Source organism: Macadamia integrifolia, chromosome 12 (assembly GCF_013358625.1).
Source record: "Macadamia integrifolia cultivar HAES 741 chromosome 12, SCU_Mint_v3, whole genome shotgun sequence".
Classification (NCBI taxonomy): Eukaryota; Viridiplantae; Streptophyta; class Magnoliopsida; order Proteales; family Proteaceae; genus Macadamia; species Macadamia integrifolia.
Window position 1 is genome coordinate 21,990,619 of NC_056568.1, and position 12,021 is coordinate 22,002,639.

At 38.4% G+C, this 12,021-nt stretch overlaps 2 protein-coding genes and 1 long non-coding RNA gene across 4 annotated transcripts in view; 1 reads left to right on the forward strand and 2 right to left on the reverse strand.

Annotated features, from left to right (window-relative positions):
- Positions 1–840: 840 nt before the first annotated feature.
- Positions 841–3,134, reverse strand: LOC122057640 (vacuolar protein-sorting-associated protein 36-like). Its single transcript, XM_042619819.1, has 4 exons — positions 2,473–3,134; positions 2,144–2,398; positions 1,279–1,458; positions 841–1,144 (listed from the first exon to the last, which is right to left on the reverse strand). The coding sequence occupies exons 1-4, from the start codon at positions 3,022–3,024 to the stop codon at positions 1,061–1,063; spliced, it is 1,071 nt and encodes a 356-aa protein (XP_042475753.1). The 5' UTR covers positions 3,025–3,134; the 3' UTR covers positions 841–1,060.
- A 5,072-nt stretch (positions 3,135–8,206) lies between these two features.
- Positions 8,207–9,207, forward strand: LOC122057289. The gene is made up of 3 exons (XR_006133502.1): positions 8,207–8,593; positions 8,695–8,848; positions 8,936–9,207. It is a non-coding gene; the product is annotated as an uncharacterized LOC122057289 (long non-coding RNA).
- A 505-nt stretch (positions 9,208–9,712) lies between these two features.
- The window catches only part of LOC122057049 (cytochrome P450 71B34-like), a 3,397-nt gene continuing 1,088 nt past the window's right edge, over positions 9,713–12,021 (reverse strand). For both annotated transcript variants that reach the window (XM_042619042.1, XM_042619041.1), the window contains exons 2-3: positions 10,746–11,696; positions 9,713–10,617 (exon numbers count right to left, since the gene is read on the reverse strand). In XM_042619042.1, the coding sequence (XP_042474976.1) occupies positions 9,994–10,617; positions 10,746–11,630 (1,509 nt within the window). In that variant the 5' untranslated portion in view covers positions 11,631–11,696 and the 3' untranslated portion in view covers positions 9,713–9,993. The remainder of the gene's footprint in view (positions 10,618–10,745; positions 11,697–12,021) is intronic.

Genomic DNA, 12,021 nt, shown 5'->3' on the forward strand with positions numbered 1-12,021 from the left:
GAAATTTAAAATATAAGATGAACTATAACCACATAAATCAATCAATATTGTATCATCTTACACCAAATGGAGACCAATATACGTGAGTTTTTTTAAGTAAAGCTATATGACGACTATTATATAATATATTCGACTATTTGAAATTGCAACTCTAACTCATGTCTTTTTTTTTTTTTTTTTTCTTCACCTCTAAAATCATTTAGGATTGACACACTTATAAGGAATACATAAATACTATATGTAATTGTACCATGTGGAAAATTTGACACTCAGATATTTAGAAAATGACTTAAATTGATCATGTGAAATTTCAACTTTAAATTCAATAATATTTCCTCACACCTTCTTCATAGTTATGAATTCAAAATATATTATTCTTCCAATTCACAAACTTTATTTGTGATAAAATTTGACATTTCACTATAGAATATTTTGGTTGAGGATGCATCTTATTGTCAGTGAAAAATTGTAATCTTCTTTTGGTTGGCATTTGTTATGTTCCCAAAAATTATATAATAATGAGTACAAAAATAATTTTAAAATATTTTGATAGTGATTTATCATTATGCCTGCACATTGTCGGCATTTACATATAAAGTGACAAAAGTGTATGATTTTGACTTATTCATTTCACCAACATTAATATTTTCTTTTGCTATAACAGAAATTGCATTAAACAAGGAACAAAGTCTAAAGTGCACTAATAAGTGTCAAACAACAACAACAACAACAAATTTCAAAGCAAACTAAGTTTCTATCAAGCCTACAAGAAAACACAGCCAAATGATGAATTAGCACATCATCTCTCTCCCTAAATTAGAGAAAAAAAAATCTAAAATCTAGCTTCCAATAAGATGTTTAATCCTTCATTTCATATTCTCTGCCATTGGGATATTGTTATTATTGACCATAGTCTCAAAGAATCTGAGAAAACCACAACATTATCCAGCTGCTACGAAATTTCTAGCTTTCACTAACCACCTTATAATAATGAAAAAAGGTAACAAAAGGTAGGTAAGAAAGATCTACTACATGGTTCCCTCTTTGTTTGTTAAAATTATTACAGCAAAAGACCCAACTTTGTTGCATTTGCTCTAAATTGTCGTAGAAGCTTTTCTTGTGTCATAGCCCCCTTTTTCCTGACCTGTAAAACAGAAGCAACAATGTTATTTTATATATATATATATATATATAGAGAGAGAGAGAGAGAGAGAGAGAGAGAGAGAAGAATCATCTAAATAAGTGATGGGTTAATGAAAAATATGCAAAGAAACATACACGGAGGAAAGTAGTAGAGAGCATGTGGAGATGATCATCAAGCTCGTCCACAGAAGCACATGTAACATTCAAACCTGCAAGCATTTCAATAGCCTTCTGGACTAGACCCACTGCTCCCACTGCCTTATTGCAACAAATCTTCAATATGAATCGCTCTTCATCCAACGTACATGCTTCCATCTATAAATATATATATATATATATATATATATATAAATATACTGTTAAAAATATAAAATAGACAGATTCCAAATTACGAGTCTCAATAAGCCATAGAGTGGAAAAAGGCCATATAGTACACAAAAAATTTCAACTCGAATCTGAAAAGGCAGAAGAAGTGATTAAAAATGTCATTTCTTATTAATGTAACGCAAAAGGAATTTTTTGTATTTTTCTTTTAATCAATTCAAATTCAAACTCATCTTACGAGTAATTACAATAATACATGGTTGAGAAGAAAACTGATTGTGAAGTTATCTATCACATAAAGGTAAAAATATTAGAATAACTGTCAATTCAAATTGAAAAGGCTGACGTTGATTCTAACCAATCAGAATCATACCAATCTCAATTGAATTCCTAACTTCTACACGTCAATTCTGGGGGTTTCAAACCCTGAGACCCACTCATGTTACCAATCTGGTGGAAGGCTGAATATAATATTCACATTTCAACATGTATGGTTATCATCACTAATTTACTTTACAATTACTAACTTGAATCCCCCAAACTTCCTATAAGAAAAACATAAATATATGAAGTCCACCAAGCCAGGGCCAGTCTACAATTAGGTCAGCCAGGCCTGGCCCAAAAAATGCCAGCCTTTCTAAACTAGCAAAGATGGATTGGATTAATGGAAGCTGACCTTGGTTACAGTGGGAACCAATGCATAACGATCGCAATCTTGAGTAAAAGTTGGCACAGGTGGAGCTTCATCTTCAGCAATGGTAGTACATGAGGACTCCTCACCTGAATAGGAGGGGGAGGATGAGGACAAGGAGGAGGCAGCACCCAATGATGAAGCAGAGTTCAGATTGAGTTCCTCCAGCTTTTTCTGTGTCTCTTGCAATACATTTTGGAGATAACCAAAAGCATCAACCAGAATTGATCTCTTATCCATCTGCCATTATCACCACACAATGTAAGAATTTCACCAAATAAAAATATCTAAAAGAATTAAGTAATTAATTAAACCTTTGTGATATTGGGAACAAGAGATCTGAGTGTCATAAGCTGTTGATTCAATCTCTTTCTTCTCTTCCTTTCAAAGACAAGATTCCTGCTTCTTCCTGGCCTATTCTGTTTCTTACCATCACTTTCTCCTTCCTCCTCCTCCTCCTCCACTTCCTCTTCCTCTTCCTCCTCCTCCTCCTCCTCCACTTCCTCTTCCGGTGATGACCCTTTTTGTTGTTGTTGTTGTTGTTGTTGTTGTTGTTGTTGTTGTTGTCGAGGTTGATGACCTTGCTCCAGATGCTCAATTAACAACTGCTCTCCTTGTTGAAGATCCTGTTGTTGGAGAGAATAAGAAGGCAGCTTAGCAAGATCAGATTGATCATACTGGGTTTGGATATATGATGATCCATCAGCAACCTCCTGAAATCCATGGTGGAGATCCCACCAGTCATCAAAACTCGAAGAACCCATATCGCCGGCGCCACCGGCCGATGCATTCACCGGCCAAGAGTTCAAAGAATCTTGAGCTAAGAACGCTTCCAGATCTTCCATTCCCACATAATGACTATCCATGGATTTATTCTGAGTCAACCCACCAAAACGAAACAGAGGTAATGAGAAGACACACAAAGCCACTCATTCACTCACTCCCGTTTATATATAAGAAAGAAGCAATGGTTTAAGCCACAAGCCACTAACCTGTTAGTGTCCACTTTAATTAGCGTTTGAAATGTTCCGCGTCAGTGTGAACCCACATAGGAAATTTCTTCTGGAAGCTACTATTTATGGAAATTACTGTACTTTTGTTAGCCAATTAGCTGAGAATTGAAGTGTTGCCACGGGGATTACTGATGACGTATGAGGTATGATTATCAATACGATTTTCAAGACATCCTACATATGTATGATCACAGATTTGAGGTTTCTTTTTGGATCCAGCCTTTCCTTCCTGGAAGGGGTAACATTGGAAGAGCCACGCATTGGAACTAGTTATACAGAGACCATTGAGGAATCTTGATTCTAAATTTACACTTGTCATATGATCATGAATATGGCTCGTTTAGCTTAACAATTGTTCACTTTGATCATATATTTTAATGGTGTCAATAACAATGTGTGTTGAATCATCAATATCGAAGAGATTTTTTTTTATAGAGGATTAGTAATATTTTAGGCTCTTATGGCTGGAAGTAAAAATCAGGTGACCAAATAGCATTATTTTTCTATAATTTAAAGGAAAATGATTTCTATCTTGGAGTCTTATTCCTATGCCAGGCCTCATCCGACCATCTTTCTCCTCTTCTCTGGAAATGATCTTCATGTTTACTTACGGATTGAACCAATTGATAGGTGCTGATTCAGTCTTGCATTGGTGGGGAGCCACACTCTAGCATAGAAAACATCTTCCCTTATTTAATTAATGAAAAATATTTTTTATTTGGGAGCACTGCATCCTTATGTCTATATATCTCCTCCCCTCTATGAAATAACATCTTTACCTCTCTTTACGGAGGAGAAAGATAAGACACATGGAAAGAAGGAGTGCTAACTTAGGCCACACCCCTAACAAAAAATCCTCTCGTTTAATTAAATCATGGACAAGGGATCATTGTCATAATATGTGGCTTTTACACTAGCGTGGGGCCAATAGGAGCATGGGTAGGGGCATCAATAGGGATGGGATTTTCCTTCCTCTCTATGTCGGCATAGATGCCACACGACTTGGTAGGGATCTTTTCTCCTTAAACCATATATTATAAAGGAAAGTATTCTATGGGGCAGTGTGGCCCCTGCGCCTAGACACATGGGGGGAAAAATGATTGACCCACCCCCCATGAAATGAAAACTGACATTTTTTAAATACTTTATTATGTGCTCCCATTGGCACTCATGCACATGCATGAATCACATTCCCCCCACAAGAAAAATTCTCCTATTCTTATAGGCATTTTTCTGAATGATAAAAATGAAGTGTTTTCTGTGAGGGAGTGTGGTTCCTGCACGTGCGCTAAAGCCAATGAGAGCACAAGAGGAAGCATACATAGAAATGTCATTTTTCCTTTCATATGGAGTAGGATGGTCATTTTTCCCCCATGTGTCTAAGCGCAAGTGCCACAGTCCCCACATAAAACTTTTTCCCAATTTCAATATACACATTTCACAAGACAAACTCTTATAGAGAAGGGAAAATAGACAATAGTTGGCATCATTTTAATTAGGGGTGCATGTTTGGCTAGGCGAGCCCAAACAACCCAAGTCTGTCTAAGTCTAATAGGGCCTGGATTAGGTTTTCCAACCTGTAAGCTAAGTTAAGGTTGAAATTTCTAAGCCCGTTATAGGGTCAAGCCGAGTCTGGATTGAGACCTTAGGTTGCATCTAACCTGGCTTGGCCTTGTATATATAATGAGTTCTCTTGTAATGACCCCTGGCTGAGCTCAATTTTGATTAGGGAGGTTTCTCCTATACCTCTGTCCTCTTTGGATGATTTGAATGAACGAACATTTTCCTAGAAAGAAAGAAAGAAAAAAAAAAAAAAGTGTTCCATAGTGATGAATGATGACATATAAGGTCTGACAATTTATATGATTTTTTTTTTAATATTTATTTGAACCGTTGATTTTCAAGACACGATCATATGTATGTATGTATGATCACAATGTAACAAATTTGAGGTTTTTTTTAGCCTTTCCTTCCCAAAAGGATTAAACTTTGTACGAGCCACATGTTTCATATGATTATGGTATGGCCTCCGCAAAAAAAAGGTAATTAGTTTGACATATGTTCTTTTTATCACATATTTTAATGGCGTCGCGTGGCTCTTACACCAGAAGGGGCCAATAAGAATACGCGTCAGAGCATCAATATGGATGCAATTCTTGATTTCATGAGTAGAGAGCGAATAATTTCTTGGGCTCCTGTGTCTAGGAGTAAGAACCATACGACCAAGTAGCATTATATTTCTATAATTTAAAAGAAAATGGTTTCTATCCTGGAGTGTTGTTCCTATGCTAGGCCCCATCTGTTTGTCTCTGACCTTCCTGTCTGCTTATGGATTGAACCAAAAGAGAGGTATTCATTTGGTCTTACGTTGGTGTGGTAACTATGCTCTAGGATAGAAAACAACAAGAACAACAACTCAGAATTTTCCCAATTAAATGGGTTTGACTTTATGGATTTGTCAAAGAAAAAATAAAAGGAAGGAGAGAGAAAATGATGAAAGGATAAAGAAAATAAATAAAGCAATGCAACACCTCTGAGTCATCCAACCTAAATGCAATCGGCAACATAGATCTTTGCCCTCTAAACAGCTGTGTTTGGCATCATACTAAGGTCAAGCCCTAGCTTCTGCATATCTTTCTTTATCAGCTCATCAATGATCATTGTAAGCTTGCCCCTACCTCTTTTAGATCCTACTAACTAGATCTGATCACTTCTCTGTATTAGCGCATCCCAAAGTCTCATTTGAACATGGCCATACCACCTTAAGTGGCATACTCAAAGTTTGTCCTGAATTGTGGCCACTCCCAACTCAACTCTTACCTTGTCATTCCTAACTCTATATCTCGTAGTTTTGTTGCATATCCGTCTCAACAATAACATCTTTGCTATACTCAAATTTTCTATATTACACATCTTAACTTTCGAAGACTTTCCAACATTCCATCTCATACAACATATCCAGTCTTATGACCGTTTAGTAAAACTTCCTTTAAGCTTGAGAGGAATTCATCGATCATATCTTCCTCTAATTTAATTGATGGAAAATGTTTTTTGTTTGGGACTGTTGCATCCCCTGTGTATATATATCTCCTTCCCCCTATGAAATGTTATCTTTACTTATCTTTACGAAGGAGAAGGATAGACACGTGGATACATGGACACAGGGAGTGATAGCTTAGGCCATACTCCAGACAAAAAAATTCCCCTCCTTTAATTCAATCATGGTGGGGTATCACTGCCAAGATGTGTAGCCTTACACTAGTGTGGGGCCAATAAGACCATGGGTAGGGGCATGAATAAAGATGGGATTACTTGTCCCCTCAATGTAGGCATAGACGCCACATGAATTGGCAGTGATCTTTTCCCCTTAAAACCGTATATTATGGGAAAAAGGTTTTTGTGGGAAACGTGACCCTTGCTCCTAGACACATAAGGAGCGAAATTATTGACCCACCCCCATGAAATGGAAACTGACATCTTTGAGGATGCTTTGTCGTGCACTCCCATTGGTCTTTGTGCACATGTAGGAACCACAATCCTCCACAAGAAACACTCGCCCAAGCGTTTAAGCATTTTTCTGAATGATTAAAAAAACAGTGTTTCTTATGAGGGAATGCAGTTCCTGCGCATGTGCACAAAAGCCTATGGGACCGCAAGAGGAAGTGCCCACAATAAATGTCATTTTTCCTTTCACAGTGGGTGGGATGGTCATTTCGCCCTTCATGTGTCTGGGCGCAAGGGCCACACTCCCCCACATTAAATTTTTTCCCAATTTCAATACACACATTTCACAGGTCGAACTCTTACAGAGAAAGATAATTAGGAATGCCACTTTGGCTAGGCAAGCCTGAGCCGCCCAAGCATCTCTAAGTCTAATAGGATTTGGGTTAGGTTTTTCGACCAGTGAGATAAGTTAAGGTTGAAATTTCCAAGCCCATGATAGGGTCAAGCCGAGTCTAAATTGAGGCCTTAGGTTGATTCTAACCTAGCTTAGCCTTGTATATACAAATCCCATGTGTATAATATATAACGAAAAAAACCGTAAAAGGCAGGGTGGCCCCTATGCCAAGATACATGAGAGGAAAACATGACTACCCTGCTCCACATGAAAGGTGAAAATCTCGTTGTTGTTGATGCTTTCATGTACACTCCCATTGGTCCCTATATTGGTGTAAAAGTCGTGCTGCCTTTTACAATATTGTCTCCCAATATATAATTATAGAAAATAATATCTTTTATTTACTCAAAAAACAAGACTAACCCAACCTAGCCTAACCTTAAAATAACAGAAATAGGGATTACCAACTCAATCTCAATTGTAACCCCAATTGTGATTTCAAAATTCAATTGGTAAACTGAAGTTCCCCAACGGTTCTCTGTGTATACTATGAATTTAACCCCAAACTTCCAAACCCACAAACTGGATAGAGAGTGCCAGTTCCAATTGAACCTGGTTTTATAGGCCAGTTCTGATCAATATCACCATACTAACATTTCCACGGCTTAATTAAGGTCATTAAAATAGAAGTTACAAAGATATCTCTCGGTAAAGCGATGTGCCAATGACTGATCACATGTGATATGGATGTCTCATCTCACCAAAATACTTAGTAAAGACCTGGATCCTCTCCAATTGGTTGGACACCCAACGAGCATCCAACGGCTGGAAAATAGCCGGACATGCTTCTATCACATGGGCGTTCCCCTCCCCAATGGGCTTCAACTGATGGATGCGCTGGGCATGCACAGACATTTTTTTTTTGGAAAATTTACATCCACCTCTCCTCGCGTTTGCCCTTATTACATCCACCCCCCTCGTGTTTCGTTTATTATATTTAAACCCACCCAAACTAACATCAAGAGAGGTGTTAATTTTTTAAATCAGACGATTTTACCCTTCTTCTTCCTCTCCTTGAACTCACCCCTCTCTCTCCTGATTTCCATTTGCCCTGAACTCACCTCTCTCTCTCTCTCTCTCTCTCTCTCTCTCTCTCTCTCTCTCTCTCCTTCTTTTATCTTGATTTCCAATGGAACGTCCCAACGTCTTATGTCAAGGCCAAAAACGTTCAGGCAAGCAGCAAGCTTTCATGGGTTTTGACAATATTTTTCTCCCATGATCCCCAAAATCAGTTCAAAATTGTAATTCTTCTACATTTCTTTCTGTTTTAGTTGATGGACACCCAAATCTTTCTATTTTGTTTGGATCAGCTGGTGGACAAGGACCTGGAGAGGGCGATTCCTCTGTTTTGGGCTGCAATTAATGCTGGAGATAAGAGTTGACAGTGCTCTGAAAGACATGGCGATTGTGATGAAACAGCAAAATAGGGCCGAAGAAGCCATTGAAGCTATTAAGTCACTTAGGAGTCGATGTTCAGAGCAAGCCCAAGAGTCTCTGGATAATATTCTCCTGGATCTTTACAAGGTTCCTTATTTTCTTTCTTTTCTTTGAACATCCAGTTTGCCTCTTATGTAAGATTAAACAGTACTATATATTGAGAAGAGAATGGTGCCTTTACTCTGCAGAGATGTGGAAGATTAGACGATCAATCGCACTCTTGAAGCACAAGTTGTTTTTGATTCTACAAGGGATGGCGTTAATGGAAAGCGTACCAAAACTGCTCGATCACAAGGAAAGAAGTTTCAAGTTTCTATGGAGCAGGAAGCGACTCGCTTGCTAGTAAGAACTTATTCCTTTCCACCTCTAACTTTGTCCTCTACGAAACTCCTTAGTTGATGATTAAAAGATGGGTAATATATGTTGCAGGGGAACTTAGGATGGGCGCTTATGCAGAGAAGAAGGAGAAGAAGAAGAGGCGAGTTCTGGGCAAATGGAAAGGAAGAGAGAGAGAGAGAGAGAGGGGTTTAGCCGTTTAGGGCAAATAGAGGAGAGAGGAAGAAAAGGGGTAAAATCATCTTTTCAATTTCAAAACCTAATAATCCTCACACCGTGAGAGGGGAGGTGGATGTAAATTATTATTATTATTGATCCATCAAGCCTTGAACCTCCGACCTTTAGACTGTATATACAGTGAACAAACCATTAAGACAACAGAGAGATTTATTGGACAAACATCTTGTTATATATTGTAGTTTTCATTCCAAGATGATATTATCTTTTATGTCAGAAGATTCAGAACCCTTTTTGAAATTCTCTATTCACCTCAAACTTATCCATCACTTATTATTCTTTGAATTTGATAGCAATTTAGTTTATAAGATAATCTTGAGATTTTTACATTCATGAGCTGTTCCTTGTTTGGATAAACTATCTCTTGTGTAGATAAGCAGCATTGAATATAATTGGATCTTATTTTTGTGGCCCTTCGAGAAAGCTATAACCCAAAAAGCGATGGCAGCATATCAGTTTTGATCAAGATATGAATAATTACAAAAATTTAAATAGATAGTGATGAACCATGTGATAAAGTTTGACTTAAAAAATTGTAGAAGCCCAAATCCAATTGACCCCAATTTATACAATAGTTAAAATCACAAATAGCATAGGTCTCTGCTAAATTTAAAATTCAAATAAACATGTAAATCAACCAAATAACGATGAGTCATATGGTTCAGATTAGACTAATTTTGATATGCTAAGAATCTATGAAAAAGGGATGAATCTAAAACAATGACCAGACACCAGGCACCAGACACCAGACACCAGACACCAGACACCAGCCAAAGACAATACTGATCTCAAATCACTCACAATAAGAACTAAAGCCATTTGGAATTTGCAATGCAAGCAAAGCCACCTTATATGCAGATTCACTTTAACTGAACACATATTGTAAAGAAAACAAAGAAAGAAAAAGTAGACATTTAAAAGGCTTCCTGCCAGTTGTAGGGGGTAGGAACCAGTATGAGAGGTGTCTTCTTGTTGAGAGTAAGATTAAATGACTCCTCCATGTTGATGTCTTCAGTTGCCATTCCTTTGGGTAGTTGCCAATCAAAACTATAGAGAAGATTTGCCACTGTGAGCTCCACAATTGCAACTCCCATATTAATTCCAGGACAAACCCTTCTTCCTGATGAGAAGGGCAAATACTCATAGCTTTGTCCTCTCACATCAAGAGGGTTCTCTATAAATCTTTCTGGCATGTAATCATCTGGGTTCTTCCAGTATCTAGGATCTTTGTGGACTGCAAAAACATTAACATGGATTCTTGTTTTGTCTGGGATGTCATAACCATCTAACTTGCAATCACACATGGTTTCTCTAGCAATTAACATAGGTGAAGGTGGATGCAACCTCCAACTCTCCTTCAGTGCTGCCTTGAAGAAATCAAGCTCTTCCAGATCACTTTCTTGGACCTTCCCCTTCTTACCCACATGACTTCTGATCTCAGCTTGGACTTTCTTCATCACACTAGGGTGCCTTGCAAGATCTGTCATTGCCCACACCATGCTAAGAGCACTTGTGTCTACTGAAGCAAGAAATACATCCTGAAAAGAACCCAATTGAGTTTGTTTGCTTTTATATACTCAAATCATCATTCTCCCTTCAATCTTATAAATAACCCAGATAAGATTACAGAAAATAAGCCTACAGGAGTAGAGGATTTATAGCTTACCTTGAGAACTCCTTTGATGTGCTCCTTGGTGATGTGAATTCGACTAGATTGTTCCTCCTTCAATCGGAGCAAGACATCGATGATGTCTTCGCGCTCGGGCTTCATCCTATTGAGATCAAGGTGATCCTCAATAGCTTTCTCAAAGAAATTATCCAAATTACGGAAAGCCCTATCAACCCTTGCAGAGTGTCCTGTGACTATGTCAATGATTCGCCCAAAATAGGGGAAGAAATCCTCTCCAGAAAAATTACTTAAGCAAGCCATGGCATCACGAACTGCTTCAGAGAATTTACCATTATCAAAGCCTCTTCCTTTATAAACCTTACCAAAAGCAATTCTGCATATCATAGCATCTGTGAGGGACAGTATCTTCTCAGAGATGTCAACAGGATCTGAAGAAGCTTTGGTAATGGAATCAATCATAAGAGCAATCTCTTCTTCCCTCACATATAGATAGGATTGAACTGCTTTGGGGCTAAGAAGCTCCAAAGTACAAATCTTTCGAATCTCTCTCCACCACTCTCCATAGGGAGTGAAAGCAATATCTTTGAAATCATAAGAGATCTTTCTAGGGCCGGCCAGAGGAGCTCTGCTACACATGTTGGCATCTTGGTTCTTCAAGACCTCTTTTGCCATTTCTGGTGTTGAGACAACCACCACAGAAGCCATGCCTAGACGAACAAGCATGACATGCCCATATTTCTTGGACATCTCTGCTAATGTGCGGTAAGGCAAGGCACCAATTTGATGCAAGTTGCCTATGATGGGAAGGCTAGGAGGGGAAGGAGGAAGCTTGAAAGGCTTCCCATTTTTGCTCTTCCCTTTGAGAAGCAGGAAAGATAGAAGAGGAAGGAGAAGCAGAGCAAGAATTGGAAGCAACGCCATTAAAGATTGATTGTCTAAGCTCTGCTTCAATGGTTTTATGATTGATATATATATATATATATATATGTTAGATCAAACACCAAGAAACACGAATAAAGAAAGATAATAGATCCGTACGACACAGAGATTTAACGAGGTTCACACACCAGGGTGGTGTGCTACGTCCTCGGGCGAAGAAGAAGATGATCCACTATCCAGAAGAGAGATTACAGCGGCGAGGAAGAACTCGCCCTGAAACCCTAGCTTCGTGAAAACCCTAGAATACAATGACTCTCAACAAGCAACAGTACATTATATATATATATGCCAAATAACGGTTCGACCCATCGGGTCGTGGTCGATCCGGTCGAACCATACCGCGGGGGCTACGCCCCCGCACCCCCATACGAGA